The sequence below is a fragment of the Pundamilia nyererei genome, unplaced genomic scaffold (genome assembly GCF_000239375.1).
Source record: "Pundamilia nyererei isolate P.nyererei 1_Seehausen unplaced genomic scaffold, PunNye1.0 scaffold00064, whole genome shotgun sequence".
NCBI lineage: Eukaryota > Metazoa > Chordata > Actinopteri > Cichliformes > Cichlidae > Pundamilia > Pundamilia nyererei.
In genome coordinates, this window is record NW_005187465.1 from 569,570 (window position 1) to 586,687 (window position 17,118).

Genomic DNA, 17,118 nt, shown 5'->3' on the forward strand with positions numbered 1-17,118 from the left:
TCATAAATTCCATTTTTATGGATGCCTGGATGTTAAACTCAATTGTTACACCTGGTAGAGCAGAACGCTGATCATTTTATTAAAGATGAAAGACTTTAGACAGTTTTTCAACTCTCAGTAATGCCATAGTGATGTTTGATATATGGACCTGCAGCGGAGTTTAGGCCCAGACACGGCTAGTGACGTCACACTGAACAACCGGATTGATATTTAATGACATACTCGCCCCCGAGGTTTTGCCGCCCTCTAAAGGAAATTAGTAAGTATGTGCTTGGTATGTAGCTGTACCAAACATAAAACTTAATAACTTTGCCGAATTGTAATTTCAATAACATATTTACTGTTATTCATTATTTGTGCAGAATTAGCTGTCTAATTTTATGGAAATGTTCGAATTAATAGTACGGCTTATAAAATCGTCTGGGTCTAATTTTATTGCATGCAGGTAAGGAGTTTTCTGTTCCACCCAAAAATTTAAAAATGACTCTAACACAATAGTTGTGTAAATTACACCTGTCCTGAGGCAAAATGTAAACCTATTTGTTGAAAAAGTAGATCCAAAATATTCTTTAAAATACAAATTAGCTCTTGAGAACTCCCGCAAAATGGCGTTTTTCTCTTGCTAGTCAAATTGCATGGTAAATATGACAATTATAATAAGTTATAAATTAACTATTATGGTTTCAATACATAACTCTTATAATTGTTTCAGTCTAATTTGTGACTCACATCTGTGCAATCCTTTCACTGAAACCTGTTTAGTCTGGAAAAAGAAGTGACAAAACACATGGTCACGTGATGTGCTAACAAAGTTTAGTCCTGTTTGACACATTTTGTATTTTTCCAATCTTTTATGACCAGTTTGAATGTGCTACTGTAACCAATGTAACGCTCATTTTCCACAAGGCTAATTCATTTCAATTTTTATTTATCTATATAACTGCATTCTTTTCACAGTCCCTAACATTCCATGGTTAACATCTTTTTCTTTGAGATTTTTTATGGTTTATTTATCATTTTCTTTAAATACATAACAGCTAATTATAAAATAAAGGGTATGGGGTTTATTTGTAAAGTTTATGAAGCCTAAATTGTATTCTAGTTGTAGAATAACCCAACAGATAAACACTTAACATAATTGTATCTCCCCTGTAACTTGTGAAGATCCCTCCTATTTATTGAACATAAAGAAGGAGAAAAGAAAAAAAATAATGGCAAAAAAATAAATAAGGGGTCATGTCTGATGAACTCTTGTCTAACTTCTTCTTGATTTATATTCAGTTTTTATTATAGTGTCCTTGCATTGATATATGAACATGTGAAATGCTGCTTCAGTTTTTGCTCCACCTCTTTTTGATGCTGTAATCAACAGTCAATCCCTCTGCCTCATAACTCAGCCCGGGAGAGGCAGGAGACACACTCTGTCCTTCAGAAGTCTTCACCAACATTGTCCTGCCATATGTGGCAGGCACAACAAGTGGCAGAGCTGTGAAACCAACACTTTCTCATTTCTCTCAAAGGTTTTGCCTTTAATTCCTTGGGAGGATGGCAGAAGGTGCAGATGGAGAGGAAGAGATTCAGTTTCTGCGTACAGTGAGTGATGCTCCTTATCTGTTCTCGATTAGTTGTCAACTGTTGGTAAACTTATTCATCAACAATGAATGGTAGTGGCTATGCTTGTCCATGATGTGGTTGCTTTATAACAGATAGTTAGACAAGCGTTCAGTGTGTTCGGTAGCTTTCTTTACATAGCACAGATAGACAGGCACAGGTGGCTGGTTTTGTTAGCATTGTTTCCTATTTATATCCCATCGGCTACTTGATATACAACTGTTTTGTCACAGAGAAGAAAATGTCTGGTGCCAGTTGACAGTTAACACGTAGACATATCGGTCTCACCGTCCCATTCCCACTGGCTTTATGGCAATGTTTATGTTTTGTTATTTAATTGGCTATAGAGCCACAAGAACTGATTCATGACTCCCGTGTGATACAGAGGCACGAAACATCAATTGTTACTTCTTCCCGTTGCACTTTCATTTTATTTTTGCCCAGTATCCTTCAAGATTAAATACTTCTTTAGTCCTGTGACGCCTACAGAATAAATAAATAAAACTCAATGCTCTTCTGCCAGTTGAAAGATTGCAGTTTTCCAAGCATGAATTGCTTAATTATTGATGATCATTATCACATTATGAAGTGTATCTCTTTTTTACTGCTGTGTGGATATAACTGAATCCCACTCAGACATTGAATTTTGTTTTGTTTTTATTACATTACAAGGTTTTTAGTATATTTTACTTAAAATTTCTTACATAATTGACTGTACTATAGTTATATCAAGTATTTAGTTTAAACAAGTTTATCTCTGCTACAGTACTCTCTGCTGGGCTATCAGATTTCCTTCTTAGATCTCTGGGCCAAAGCTGACTGCAGAAGGGCATTGTGGCCTTGCAATCAGACAACTCAATGTAACACTCTTTATTTGGATGGTCCGTATATGTTGCACTTGTTTAACGTAGTGGTTGAACATGTGCAGTGTAGTAACTCTAGCCTTCAAAATAGCACAAACCAGATGCTGATTATCCATTATCCTGTGTTATGAGAATTTCTCATCTTTGCAGTTTTTTTGTTCCTTCTTGATTAAATGTGTGTGTTCTGCAGTCTGCTACTTTGTGTTCAAACAGGTGCCCTTAACAGATAATTGGAACAATGTGAACTCTTTGAAATTTAAATGCGTTTTCTTGTAAATATTTTACCTTGCAGCTGCTATACATAATTCTAAGAAGCACACATTTTCACTTGACATTGTCTCTCGCCTTGAAACAGAGCACTAAGTAAAATATGTCAACAATGTGACACTGTCAGTCTGCTGCTTTTCGTCTTGAACTCAGCTGAGGTCTAAATTTACTGCGTGAGGATTAACAGTTTCAAAGCTTGGCCCATTTCAGCACCTGCTTACTTCAGTCCATTTGAGAACTGCATTACTACAGTAGTGCTAGCTCTTTAGTGGAGTGTTTTACCACTACGTTTTCAAAGAGAAGTAGAGAAGCTAAACCGACAACTGCCAAGGTTCACTGAGATATAGCTGTCACTGTCACTGTAGCCACAGCTGAACTTTGGTTGTTAAAATGAAGGCTGTGACACATCAGACAGAAGTGCTTCCTAGACCGAATAGTTTCAGATTCAACCAAAAGTGAAGTAAAACCATCCACAACTTCACCCACACAGCCAGGCAGAAACTCATCCTTCTAAAAGGAATAATAAGCATAATAATTCTTTATGTGTCTGGAGAGGATTCTTTGACTGTTGAGTATTTTAGAAACTGCTGACCTAAGGGGATTTTCCCACCATCTGTATGGTTTACAGAGTGGTCCAAAAAAGAAAGAATATCCTGTGAGCAGTAGTTCTGCCAGCAAAACTGTCTTGCTGAGGAGACTGCTTTGAGCTGATAGGAGAGTAACAGTAACTCAAATAACCATTCATTACAAAAGAAGATGCCCTTCTGCATGTAGTATACTGAACCTAAAAGAAGATCGGCTATAGTGGAAGAAGACCACACTGTGACTCTTAGCAGGGCAACGTGCCATATCACGAAGCTCATATAAAAAAAAAAGCTTATATCATCTTAGCCTGGTTTCCTGATAGTGACAGTGAGTTACTTGTACTCAAATTGTCTCCACAGTGACCAGATCATCAATCCAGATTCACATCATAGAAGTGCAGCCAACAAATCCACGGCAACTGTGTGATGCTATCCTGTCAATATCGACCAAAATCTTTGAGGAATGTTTCCAACACCTTCCTTGAATCCATTACATGAAGAATTAGGGCAGTCCTGAAGGCAAAAGGGGGAGCAAACTGATAACTGAAGTAGGGTGTACCTAATAAAATGACTAGTGAGTGTAGGTATATTACTACATTGAGGGGAAATGCATAGTAGCTGCCCTGATCAAAACTGCTGTTGTGACCCTGCAGGGTTCCCGTAGGACTGTCAGTTTATGAAGGCTCTATAATATTTTGGTGAACGGTCTTTAAGGTCGTCTGCAAGATGTACAGTATTTTTTGCTTTAAAGTTGTAAATGACAGACTTGACTTGACTATGCCAAAGGTTAAAGATATGAAAAGACTGTGATCAGATCATAAAATTAATTGACAATAATAAGACTGTATTTTTATGTTAATATGATATTACGTTATAATTATCTTAAAGTCATGCTAAAACTGAGTAATATAAAAAAAGAAAACGTAGAATTACAGTGTTAGAGCTGCATTTTTTCTGACAATCAATAAACTTCTTTTAGTGTTCTTTGTTGTAAGCATGTGCTATGATTAAGGGGGAGAAAGAAATTTAGCAATTTTTAAGTACAGCGGTGTGTGAAATTTTGAGTTGTGTTGCCTCAAAGTAAGGTTTTATATATTTCTCTCCTTTGAAAACATGAGTAATTGCGTTACTGAACAAGTGCAATGTGGGGAGATTTTCTTCCTGGCTGTCAAATCCTAAATATCTTTTGCTTTCCAGAAAGGGATGTGTGAACAGCAGGTGCAGCCGCCTGAAATAGATAACTGTGCTGGGGTCTCAGAGCCAAAGGAAGGGGCTTAGGCATCTGTGGCCAGTGACATGCACTGAAAAGTAACACAACACAGAGGCTCAAACTTGGGGAGAGGCTCAAACTTGGGGAGTAGCTTGAAAAATCACATTTTATTGCAGGTTGATTCATTTGTCTCAACTTTATTATTCATGTTGTTAAGCAAGTTGTTTGTTAAATTAAACAGTACATACCTGTGCTACAGTGTTGTTCAGCCTGTTTGTGCTGTTGACCATTAAATTAAAAGGACACGATGCTTTTATAAGGTGTAACAGCCATATAAATGCTTAAAGTTACCCATTTTAAGTATTTTTGTACCAATAACACCTCATAAAAACATGTACTTAATACACTTAATACTTTATACTTAATATATGAAGTATAAATCAGCTTTTGTAGTTAAAAATGCTTTAATAAGAAATTCTAGCCATGTAAAGGCGAAAAAAAACCAGGCCATTTTAGCCTCTTGCCAGGTGGTTACTAGGCAGCCTGATGGTGTTAATAGTATATTTTATCGTGTGTAACTGAGGTTTATGGAAAGAAATTAGCTGCAATTGTTGTATAAAAAAGATACTACATTTGTTCTATACGGTGTTAAAAGTGATTAAAAGCAGGTTATTTTAGCCTGCTGCTAGGCAATATGATGATGTCATAAAAACCGATATAAATAAGAACTCATGATGCACCTATGTGCCAAGTGTGGTTGCCCAACTCCTGATGGTGTAGGAGGAGTTGGGAGTGAAAGCAAAGAAAAGCATACATATAGATATAAATTTTTATATAGTGTTAAAAATCATGCATTTACATTACGTTGCTTCTTAATATGTTTGACACCTCTTGTTTTGGTTGTTACGTCACTGTTTATAAATATAGTACAGTCAATATGGACCGATCGGGGTGACTAATTAAAAGTTAAATATGCTTACCCATGAAAAGTAAGATGCACCATGAAATCTAAGATTTGCTTAAATGCATGTGAGGTGTCTGTTACATCAATACCAGAACACTAAACTAGCTGTTACTAGCATAACTGAAAATTAGGTAATCTCAAAAGACAGAATGTGGTGTATGCTCATTTGTAATATTTTTCTACATAAACAAAAACGTTTCAGAATAAATGGTTAATCTGAAACACTTTGCTTTTGTAATTGTCCGTTTGAAATCCAAACTATTCTTTGATTCAAAGGCTATTTTGACAGACCCCTCTGTGCATGTTTTCCTGTCAAAATGCCTTCTCTGCTTCAAGCTTATTTTATCCTTGTAGGATGACCATGTAGTGCTGCAGTGCACTGCATCTATTCTTAAGGAACAGATCAAGCTGTGCCTGTCATGTGAAGGTTTTGGAAATCGTCTGTGCTTTCTCGAGACCACATCGAATGCTCAGGTATTTAAAGGACACAATGCAATGATATAACTTCTTTGAGAGCTTGCATTGCTGCTGTTCACCAAGCTGACTGGTTGTTGTGTCTTTCAGAATGTCCCTCCAGACCTCGCCATCTGCTGCTTCATTTTGGAGCAATCCCTCTCTGTGCGAGCATTACAGGAGATGTTGTCCAACTCCTCTGTGGATGAGGTAAGATTTAGAGGTTACAAGGTTACACGTGATATAGTACATACAAGTTCTTTGATTTAATCTTTTGCTGCAATCAACTTATATTCACGTTGTTTCTTTTCTGACTTTATACATCTCCCACCTGCCAACCATAGGCAGTCGATTTGGACAAATGGGTAGGTTTGCTCAGGTTTCCTTTTGTCCAGTACTTAAATCTGAGTTTTCAGTGTGTCATAATTTATTGAAGTTGTTTCTGATAACCTGCTCACAATATTACAATCAACTTATCTCATTAATACATTAACCACTAAATCTTCTTCTACCTTCTCCACTCAGTCGTCACAAGGTGGGGGTCATCGAACCCTCCTGTATGGACATGCTATCCTGCTGAAACACACCCACTCCAGCATGGTGAGTATATTTGCAGTTACCGTGGTTGCTTTTCCACCATATCGTCTTCTTAAAGCTGATTGGAAGTGTTATCTCTGTCTTTCCACTGCAGTACTTGAGCTGTTTGACTACGTCGCGCTCACTGACAGACAAACTGGCTTTTGATGTGGGCTTGCAGGAAGACTCCACAGGTAACTACGAACATTTTTGCTCAACATGTCCATCAGACTCCGATCTAGGTTTTTTTTTTTTTTTAAAATCTTTATATCCACTACAGGAGAGGCCTGCTGGTGGACCATCCATCCAGCCTCTAAGCAAAGGTCTGAAGGAGAGAAGGTCAGAGTCGGAGATGACCTCATTCTTGTCAGTGTTTCTTCAGAGCGATACCTGGTAACCACGACTGCGTTTACTTGCATCAAAAGTCAGAGCTTACAGTCTGTATTACTAATATTACCATCTGCACTCTTTGCAGCACCTGTCCTATGCCAGTGGTGATTTAATGGTAGATGCTTCCTTCATGCAAACTCTGTGGACCATGACCCCTGTAATGTCTGGATGTGAACTAGCTGAAGGTATGTAATTTTCTTTCTGCTAAAAACAAAACAAAACAATAAACCTAATCCTAACCTAGCTCTTTGTCTCTAGGTTTTCTGACTGGAGGGTATGTGCTCCGGCTGTTCCACGGTCACATGGACGAGTGTTTGGCAATCCCAGCAGCTGACCAAGGGGACGACCGGCACAGGTGACCAGTATCTTTCATGGCAGTACATGCAATCTGATATTGACTACATAAATACCAAACTCGTAGGTTTTAATTGTTTTAGCTTTACAAGTCTGTATTTCTGTCACAGACTTTTAAAAATGTTTTTAGGGCTTGCTGTTTTTTAGTAGCGTGTGGTGTTATAAGACTGTATTGAAAGCACCAACGTGGGTCTTTCTTATGGCTAATGTTAGCTAGCATTGTCTCAAAATTTTTGCGAGATCTCGCAAAACAAACTTGGGATCTCGCAAAACTTTTGCTCGCAAAAGTTTCATACATCTCCGAAAACATCGGAGCACTTTTGCAAATATGTGATGTCTTGTAAACCGAGCAGATATCTGACGTTTACACAACTACATTCACGCCTCAAAACATCTTAAAAGTGTATTTTGTGACCCAAAAAGAGTAATATTACAACTAAGTAGCTGCCGCCATTGTTGGAATTCAACTTTTGCGAGATCCCGAGTTTGTTTTGCGAAATCTCGCAAAAGTTTTGCCCCCTGCGGGGCTCCGTACATATGTGAAGTTTTGCTTGTCATCCATTGCTTCGTCTTTGACAGATGGTCAATCCAGGTTCTGGTTGCCTAGGTAATCCTCTAAACTATTTACTACCCAGCCAAATGCCAATCAATGGTATCATGTGTTCTTATTGGTAGCCTCTTAACTTCCTGGTCTCAAAGTTGACCAAAAATGTAAATACAGACTGCCTATCTCCCGTCGCTGACTTTCAGTGGTCTTTGGTTGCACTGTCACTGCTAGTTGCTTCCTGCGTGGATGCCCCTTTACAGTCTATCGTGTGCTGGAAAAAGCTTTTGTTGTTAGGGAGCTGCTTTTAGGGTACTGGGGCAAGGTATTGATGAGTAGGAATAAATGTGGCATCCATTGTATAGGCAAATTTGAGCACCTTTAATATAAATCAGTCCACAGTCAGTCAGAGGAAACTTGGATTGTGGGAACTTCAGTCAGTTTTAACATTTCCCTTTAAGTGTAGTTTTTACGTGTTGGCAATAGTAAAGCATTTACATGAAAAATGCTTCATAGTACACTTTAAAATTGCACTATGAAGTCAAGACCGCATTGGTCTGGACTTATGATCTTTGATCTTGAAATGATTTAATAAAACTCTTAAACTGTCATACTGTGCACATGAACTAAAATGATTGCTGCATATAAGAAAAATCCTAATATTTTGGAATTTTCAAGTTTGAAATTTCCTGATGCACACTGCACATCATTGACTGGCATGTTTTTTTCCAGAGTTGCTCACTATGAAGGAGGGCCAGTATGCAGTCATGCTCGATCCTTATGGAGACTTGAGCCACTACGTATTGCGTACGTATGATGATTCCCTCGCAGGAATGACTTCATGTTGATGGAATGACTAGAGTGACTTCATATTGTGGCTGAGGCTCATTTGTGTGTGCCCGTTGGTAGTTGGAGTGGAGGCCACATTAAGTGGGGCCAGTCTTTCCGGATACGTCACATAACAACAGGCCGATACCTTTGTCTGGATGAGGAGAAAGGACTTCTCTTGGTGGACCCAGAGAAAGCAAATTCCAAGATGTCAGCCTTCTGCTTCAGGATTTCAAAGGTTATTGTACAAAGTGAAATCTATAAAAGGCAGTGTCTGTCTCTTAGCACAAGTGTAGATATTCATAACAGTTTTGAAGGGAACACTTTTTATTTAAATTACAGGAAAAAATTGAAGTGACCCAGAAACGAGATGTGGAGGGCATGGGCATACCTGAGATCAAGTATGGGGAGTCCATGTGCTTTGTACAGCATGTTTCATCTGGCCTGTGGCTTACATATGCTGCTGTTGATGCCAAATCTGCACGTCTAGGTCCTCTGAAGAGAAAGGTAAAGCAGAAAGCATTTACTCTTCTATTTATGAGTGTTGAGTATATACTTATGTTTGAAGAACACCCATGTTTGATTCGTAGGCCATACTCCACAAAGAAGGTCACATGGATGATGCCCTCACGGTTGCTCGATCTCAGACTGAAGAGTCTCAAGCTGCCAGGATGATTTACAGCACAACAGGCCTCTTCAACCAGTTCATCAAGTAGCATTTTACATGTTATTTCAATCTTTTATATTAGTCATTTTCTTGTTTTTTTTAAAAATATATGTCATATATTTGTTGTGGTATTCTCATGTCTTCTGTATTCTCTTTATGTTCCCAGAGGACTTGATGCTCTAAGTGGAAAAAATAAATCTGCCAATGCCCCGTCTCTGCCTATGGACACAGTGGTGCTCTCGTTGCAGGATCTCATTTTCTACTTCCGACCCCCTGAAGAGGAACTGGAGCACGAGGACAAGCAGTTCAAGCTCCGCTCCTTAAAAAACAGACAGAACCTTTTTCAGGAAGAGGTTAGTTTGGATAATGAGAACTCACTTTTCATGAGAACAGCTGAATTCTGGATTAACATTTTATTTGATAGATTTAATTTTTGGTCAGTGCTTTTATTTCAGTTTTTATTGCTGTAACAGGGAATGATTACGCTTGTTCTGGACTGCGTTGATCGCCTCAATGTGTACAACACAGCAGCCCATTTCTCAGAGTATGCTGGGGAAGAAGCTGCTGAGTCATGGAAAGAGATTGTGAACTTACTGTATGAATTGCTAGGTATGTGCAGATGATGGTTTATTTCACTCGTTCACTGTTTTAGACTAATAATCATTAGTGTTACCACATTTGGACACTTTTCTTGTTTGTGAGTCTGTTGCATTTCTAATCTTTTCTTTGATCAGCTTCTTTGATCAGAGGTAACCGTGCCAACTGCGCCCTCTTCTGCGACAACCTTGACTGGCTGGTCAGTAAACTGGATCGTTTGGAAGCATCTTCAGGTATCTAGGACATGAATCTGTTTATTAGCTGATGGAAACTGGTTTTGTTTTATAACGACAGAGGGTTGATAAAACTGAACTTATTGTGCTGTATTCATTTGCATTATTTTTTTTTTTTCTGAGAACATATGCATTTACTATGTTGGTCTTCTGCAATTTAATATAAAGCCCAAAACTTTACAGTGTATTTATATATTGTCATATTTTTTACGAGAATAGGAATCCTGGAGGTTTTATATTGCGTCCTGATTGAAAGTCCAGAGGTTTTGAATATTATTCAAGAGAATCACATCAAATCAATCATCTCTCTGCTGGATAAGCATGGACGCAATCACAAGGTCAGAAACGCTGCAACGATGTTTTCTGAGCATACTGCAAAAACCTGCAGCATGTGAACTTATTGCTCTCGACATACTTACTGTATAAAATGCAGTGAGTCTTAGATTCTATAAACCTTTTCCTGACAGGTCTTGGATGTGCTTTGTTCCCTCTGTGTGTGTAATGGGGTCGCTGTAAGGTCAAATCAGAATCTCATCACAGAGAATCTGTTACCAGGACGTGACCTTCTACTTCAAACTAACATCATCAACTATGTAACCAGGTGGGTCAGATTATAGTGAATGTTTCATCTTTGTTGATTTCACCAAAGTATCTAAACAACTCCTCTGACTCCTCCTTTATTGTAATCTTACCTCAGCATGAGACCCAATGTTTTCCTTGGAACTTGCGAAGGATCCACTCAGTATAAGAAGTGGTATTTTGAGGTGATGGTGGACCACGTAGAGCCGTTTCTTACAGCTCAGCCATATCATCTCCGTGTAGGTTGGGCTCTGACAGAGGGTTACAGTCCTTATCCTGGCGGAGGAGAAGGCTGGGGAGGTAACGGGGTTGGAGATGATCTCTACTCTTATGGTTTTGACGGGCTTCACCTCTGGTCAGGTAAAATCTACTATGGTTTATGGTAAATGTACACAGGATTGTTCATTTCCCTTCCAGCCATTGTTCATGTTGTATTTCGACTTCCAGTTGCCCGATCCTTGTTTACTTAACCCTCTCGAGGCAGGCGTTGCCGATTTGCAACAGATAAAAACTAACAACCTGATTACCCCACATACATATTTTATGAGTTTGTTTTACTCAGAAGTACCACTGCAGGACTTGGTTGTGCATTAGCAACAAAAAGTTTAATTTGAGCCTGAGAGGGTTAAAATTGATGTTTCAAAAACCTTGCCTTATTTCTAATCTTTTTCATAAACGTTTTGGTAGATTGTTCTTGGATATTAACAGAAAGTTTCCAAATAAGCATCCATTTTGGTTTTCTCTTAAAATCCAAGAGGAGTCTCCACAAGGCTTTCATTTGTGCAGTCATGTGCAGCTCCTTATAGGAGTGGACGAACACCATTCAGTTGTCTCTCTGGTGGCACTCCTATCAAGAGTCTAATGAAGGGAAGCAGCTTAATCCCTTATGTCAAAACATCCCCATACACACACTTTCAGAAGTTTTTTGCATCTTCAGCACCAACTCTAGTGCAGACTTTTGCTGATTAATCTTCTGTATGAATTTCGGAAATAGTAAACTGTAAAATATAATTTTACTCACTTTATGTGTCTGCAGGACGTGTTCTACGTCATGTCGCCACAACAAATCAGCACCTCCTGGCAGCAGAGGATGTGGTCAGCTGCTGCTTGGATCTGAGCGTGCCCAGCATTTCCTTTCGTATAAATGGCCATCCTGTTCAGGGAATGTTTGAGAACTTCAACCTAGATGGACTGTTCTTTCCAGTTGTGAGCTTCTCTGCAGGCATAAGGTAGGATATTGTGCATTTATCGAGTAGATATTGTGATTTTATTTATTAATAATTGCATTATAGGTATTTAAATAATTGTTTTGTAAACCAACTAATGTCATTTTTTTCCCCCAAAAGACTGCGATTTCTTCTTGGAGGTCGTCATGGGCATTTCAAGTTTCTCCCACCTCCAGGCTACGCTCCGTGCTATGAAGCAGTGCTACCCAGGGACCGTTTGCGGATCGAGCCCATCAAAGAGTATAAGCAGGATTTTGATGGCGTCCGGAATCTGCTGGGTCCAACTCAGTCCCTTTCACATACAGCCTTCACACCTTGCCCAGTAGACACTATACAGGTAAAATCCAGTTTTTACTGCTTTCATTTTCTTTTCTTCATGCTGTGCTGATTTATTTGAGTATCATTTCAGATTGTGCTTCCACCTCATTTGGAGCGCATTCGAGAGAAGCTCGCAGAAAATAGCCACGAGTTATGGGCTGTTACCCGCATTGAACAAGGGTGGACGTATGGACCAGTGAGTGATTCGGTCCTGGTTATGGTTCCCAAAGAACATATTGTTGTATACATCAGCTGTTTTGTTTTAAAAATCTTTGCACTTTTTGTTGTTAAAAGTTTCGTGACGATAACAAGAAGCTGCACCCCTGCCTGGTAGATTTCCAGAGTCTGCCTGAACCCGAGAAGAACTATAATTTAGCAATGTCTGGAGAGACACTGAAGTACGGTGAATTCTTCACTTAATTAACAGCACTGGGCTTTCATCTGTTTGTGTTTCTAATATTTTGTGTGATTCATTTCACAGGACTCTGTTGGCACTAGGCTGTCATGTAGGAATGGGAGATGAGAAAGCAGAAGAGAATCTCAAAAGGACCAAACTCCCTAAAACGTGAGCTACAAAAACATTAATAACCTTAACTTGTGAAGTTATTTTTATCACAATCTGTAAAGGCTCTCCAGGACCCATTTTGATCACATAGCATTGTTAATTAGGTACATGCAGAGTAACGGATACAAGCCGGCCCCTTTGGACCTTAACCATGTCAAGCTGACGCCAAATCAAAACACTCTAGTGGAGAGACTGGCAGAAAATGGACACAATGTTTGGGCAAGAGACCGAGTCCGCCAGGGATGGACATACAGTATTGTCCAGGTACCACCATTCTTTCTATGGAGTCACAAAAATGCTAATCATCATTATCATCATACTAGTATGGTTGTAGCATATGTCTCCTGATGTGTGTGTGTTCGCAATCTCCTCCCAGACGAATAAATCAATCCTGATGCCAACATGTCTGTGGCATCTATTTTCAAATATTTTATAGAAATTACAAAATCATTTAGATTTGTGCACTTAAGAGATAAGTTAAGTAAGTAAGCAACAATTCTCCTAACTGACTCCAAATAAAATGCCAGATGTGTCACAATATAATGTTCCATATCATCGTACTATAATAGTCATAGCATATGCATGCTAGAATGCCCCCCTTCTCCCACGTGTAACACAGGGATTTACTAGTAATAATAATAAAAATAATTGAAATGTGTGTAATTATATTTTAATGTTTGGTATTATTTTTTTGTAAAGGACATTATGAACAAGCGCAATCCTCGTCTGGTTCCTTATAACCTCCTGGATGAAAAGACAAAAAAGACCAACAGAGACACGGTTTGTGCTGCTGTTCGCACTCTGATTGGTTACGGTTACAACATAGAACCACCTGATCAGGAGAGCAGTAAGTTTCCACCATTTAAAAGCAGTAAATCATGTTTTTAACGTCATCTTGGAAGATCCTTTATTAAAGAAATGTACAAGGTTTTTAATTGTTGAAGTGTTCATTAGTGGGTTTGTGCTTTTATAGGTGGACATGGACCAGGCAGCTCCCGTGGAGATAAAATCAGAGTGTTCAGAGCAGAGAAATCTTACGCTGTTACACAGGGGAAGTGGTACTTTGAGTTTGAAGCTGTGACAGTTGGAGAGATGAGAGTGGGCTGGTCCAGGCCCAATGTTCGTGCAGACACTGAACTTGGTGCAGATGAGTTGGCGTATGTCTTCAATGGCTTTAAGGTGGGAGACCATAGTTTCTACACTATGATGGGTGCCTACATCTGTCTGGTATTAAACTACAAAGTTATAATGTTTTTAGGCCCAACGCTGGCACATAGGAAATGAGCCATTTGGCCGTCAGTGGCAATCTGGTGATGTGGTGGGTTGTATGATTGACCTCACTGAGATGAACATCATGTTCACACTCAATGGAGAAATGCTGATCAGTGATTCGGGCTCAGAGATGGCTTTTAAGGATATCGAGATAGGAGAAGGTAGGTACAATAAAAAGTGAGTACCTTTGCACGTGTATTCCATGTTTCATGTGTGTGTTCATGCATGTTTCCAACACCTCCAGGCTTCATACCTGTGTGCAGTCTGGGCCTGTCTCAGGTTGGCAGGATCAACCTGGGTCAGAATGTCAGCAGTCTTCGATACTTTACCATCTGTGGCCTACAGGAAGGGTTTGAACCATTTGCTATCAACATGAAAAGAGACATTACCATGTGGTTCAGCAAGAGCCTTCCCCAGTTTATTCCTGTCCCAGCTGATCATCCTCACATTGAGGTACTGTACATCACCTGTTACAATGGTTTGTTTCCACGCTGAATACGTAAATTCAAGATCACGATCAAGACCTGTTTGTCTGTGCACTAGGTGTCACGTGTTGACGGGACAGTTGATACCCCCCCTTGTATTAAAGCGACCCACAAGACATTTGGATCTCAGAATGCCAACACAGATCTGCTCTTCTTCAGACTCAGCATGCCAGTTGAGTTTCATGAGACTTTTAAAATCCCAGCAGGGACCACTCTTCTTACTCGCACTTTGACCATCCCTGAGGATGAAGTGTTGGAGGTGGACCCAGGCTCTGATTTTGAAATACTCAAAAAGTCTGCTACTCGCAAGGAGCAGGAGGAAGAGAAGAAGGAAACCTCAGTTCCTAAAGAGACGCCTGCTATCAAAAATGGAGAAAACGAGAAGGATGCCTCCACTGAGAAAAGCAAAAAGAAAGGGTATGGAATCACATAGCACCACTTTAGAAGTGGATGTGTCAAATCTATCGATGGGATACTGTGTTTGTGAGCGGTAGCGTAATTACTGTTGTTCTTTGCAGTTTCCTTTTCAAGGCTAAAAAGGCAGCGTTAATAACTCCAACCCCTGTTGTACCCACCATGCCCCGCTTAGTGGAAGATGTAGTACCAGATGACAGGGATGACATGGACATCATCCTCAATACCACTACAGTATGTCTGAACTTATGTAGTTATTATATTCATAAACATATAAAGTTCATGCCTAAACTTGCCATTTATGGTGCTACTGCCAGTTTATAATCATTAATAAACTATATAAGAAAACTGCCTTTTTTAACAGTGATGATCAGTGATTTTCACATTAAATAATTTTTGTGTGCTTCTTTTTCTCCTTCGTTCAACAGTACTATTACTCAGTACGAGTGTTTGCTGGACAGGAGCTAAGTGGCGTGTGGGTTGGCTGGATAACACCTGACTATCACCAGTACGACCCTCATTTCGATATCAGCAAAGTCAGAAATGTAACTGTCACTGTAGGTGATGACAAAGGCAACATTCATGACAGGTATGTTACTTATGGAAAGACCCCCCCACCCCCCCAAAAAAAGCCTGTGTTTCCAATTGAATATGATAAACATACACAACTGGTTTCTTGGTTCTTCTTTGTTTTTACAGTATCAAACGCAGCAATTGCTATATTGTATGGGGAGGGGAGTTCAGTAGCTCCCAGCAGACCCGAGTCAGTCAGGAGGATTTTGTGATTGGCTGTCTCATTGATTTGGACACTGGACTAATGACTTTCACTGGAAATGGAAAAGAGATCAACACATTTTATCAGGTTAGATCATTTTCAGTCTGATATTATGCCTTCCTCTTGCTTGTATACTGTATATTGTTGTTTATTCCTGCTGTCTTACTATTCATATTGGCATGGAGCACCCACAATTTCATTGTACATGGACAATGACAGTAATGACCTATTCTATTCTATTCCTGGTTAAATTCTGTATTCGTGTTAAATTATCTTCCTTCAGGTGGAGCCAACCACAAAATTGTTTCCAGCTGTCTTTGTTCTGCCTTCCAGTCAGAATATGGTTCAGTTTGATTTAGGCAAGCTCAAGGTCAGTCGCAAAGAATTGCTGCATTTAATCAACCTTCAAAATAGGAAATACAGTTTCCAGTTATTGGCTGTGTTGTGTAACAGCCTTTCTTAATGCCTCATTTGTCTTGCTAGAACATCATGCCGATCTCAGCCGCGATGTTTCGGAGTGAACGCAAAAATCCAGTCCCACAGTGTCCTCCTAGACTGGATGTCCAGATGTTAACTCCAGTTATCTGGAGCCGAATGCCCAACAACTTCCTAGCTCCAGAGATGGGACGTGTTAGTGAGAGACTAGGCTGGATGGTGGAGTGTACGGAGCCACTCACTATGATGGCCCTTCACATCCCCGAGGAAAACAGGTCAGCATCTCTGCTGTATTCATCTCTTATTCTTAGAAGATGCTAAGATGTGTTTTTTTCAGCAAATCTCTTTACTTTAAATAGGTGTATTGACATCTTGGAGCTGTCTGAACGGATGGATTTGCTGAAGTTCCACTACCATACTCTGAAGCTATACAGCTCAGTTTGTGCACTGGGAAACAACCGTGTGGCACATGCTTTGTGCAGCCACGTGGATGAATCACAGCTCTTTTACGCCATAGAGAACACCTACCTACCTGGACCAATGAGGAGTGGCTTTTATGACCTGCTCATCAGCATGCACCTGGAGTCAGCTAAAAGGAATCGTCTGGGGACCAACAAGGAATTCATAGTTCCAATGACAGAAGAAACACGTAGTATCACTCTGTACTCCGACAAGTCTCATGCTTTACCTGGCGTCGGCCTAACTACATGTCTGCGTCCAAAACTTCATTTCTCTTCTGTTGGGTTTGTGGGAACAGATCAAGATATTTACACACTTAGTCCAGTCATTCCCTTACTGGTAAGACTGAGGTGTCTTTGCACTTAATGGCAACTCTGAATTTACTAATAATCACATTTTTACATGCTTTGTACTGTATATTATATACATTATACCTTACATTTAATCAA

General features: G+C 39.6%; 1 protein-coding gene across 6 annotated transcripts in view; it reads left to right on the top strand.

Moving 5' to 3' along the window:
• The first annotated feature begins 1,413 nt into the window (after positions 1-1,413).
• Positions 1,414-17,118, top strand: part of LOC102216033 (ryanodine receptor 1-like) — a 55,491-nt gene continuing 39,786 nt past the window's right edge. For all 6 annotated transcript variants that reach the window (XM_013911462.1, XM_013911463.1, XM_013911464.1 and 3 more), the window contains exons 1-36: positions 1,414-1,593; positions 5,854-5,973; positions 6,064-6,162; positions 6,297-6,317; positions 6,478-6,552; positions 6,644-6,722; positions 6,809-6,921; positions 7,004-7,103; positions 7,177-7,273; positions 8,549-8,623; positions 8,726-8,882; positions 8,987-9,151; positions 9,235-9,356; positions 9,478-9,664; positions 9,785-9,920; positions 10,046-10,141; positions 10,361-10,479; positions 10,609-10,742; positions 10,839-11,080; positions 11,757-11,949; positions 12,067-12,283; positions 12,356-12,460; positions 12,559-12,662; positions 12,746-12,829; positions 12,934-13,093; positions 13,529-13,676; positions 13,803-14,008; positions 14,088-14,262; positions 14,346-14,554; positions 14,645-15,003; positions 15,105-15,234; positions 15,429-15,589; positions 15,700-15,862; positions 16,059-16,145; positions 16,259-16,485; positions 16,570-17,008. In XM_013911462.1, the coding sequence (XP_013766916.1) occupies positions 1,546-1,593; positions 5,854-5,973; positions 6,064-6,162; positions 6,297-6,317; positions 6,478-6,552; positions 6,644-6,722; positions 6,809-6,921; positions 7,004-7,103; positions 7,177-7,273; positions 8,549-8,623; positions 8,726-8,882; positions 8,987-9,151; positions 9,235-9,356; positions 9,478-9,664; positions 9,785-9,920; positions 10,046-10,141; positions 10,361-10,479; positions 10,609-10,742; positions 10,839-11,080; positions 11,757-11,949; positions 12,067-12,283; positions 12,356-12,460; positions 12,559-12,662; positions 12,746-12,829; positions 12,934-13,093; positions 13,529-13,676; positions 13,803-14,008; positions 14,088-14,262; positions 14,346-14,554; positions 14,645-15,003; positions 15,105-15,234; positions 15,429-15,589; positions 15,700-15,862; positions 16,059-16,145; positions 16,259-16,485; positions 16,570-17,008 (5,352 nt within the window). In that variant the 5' untranslated portion in view covers positions 1,414-1,545. The remainder of the gene's footprint in view (positions 1,594-5,853; positions 5,974-6,063; positions 6,163-6,296; positions 6,318-6,477; positions 6,553-6,643; positions 6,723-6,808; positions 6,922-7,003; positions 7,104-7,176; positions 7,274-8,548; positions 8,624-8,725; positions 8,883-8,986; positions 9,152-9,234; positions 9,357-9,477; positions 9,665-9,784; positions 9,921-10,045; positions 10,142-10,360; positions 10,480-10,608; positions 10,743-10,838; positions 11,081-11,756; positions 11,950-12,066; positions 12,284-12,355; positions 12,461-12,558; positions 12,663-12,745; positions 12,830-12,933; positions 13,094-13,528; positions 13,677-13,802; positions 14,009-14,087; positions 14,263-14,345; positions 14,555-14,644; positions 15,004-15,104; positions 15,235-15,428; positions 15,590-15,699; positions 15,863-16,058; positions 16,146-16,258; positions 16,486-16,569; positions 17,009-17,118) is intronic.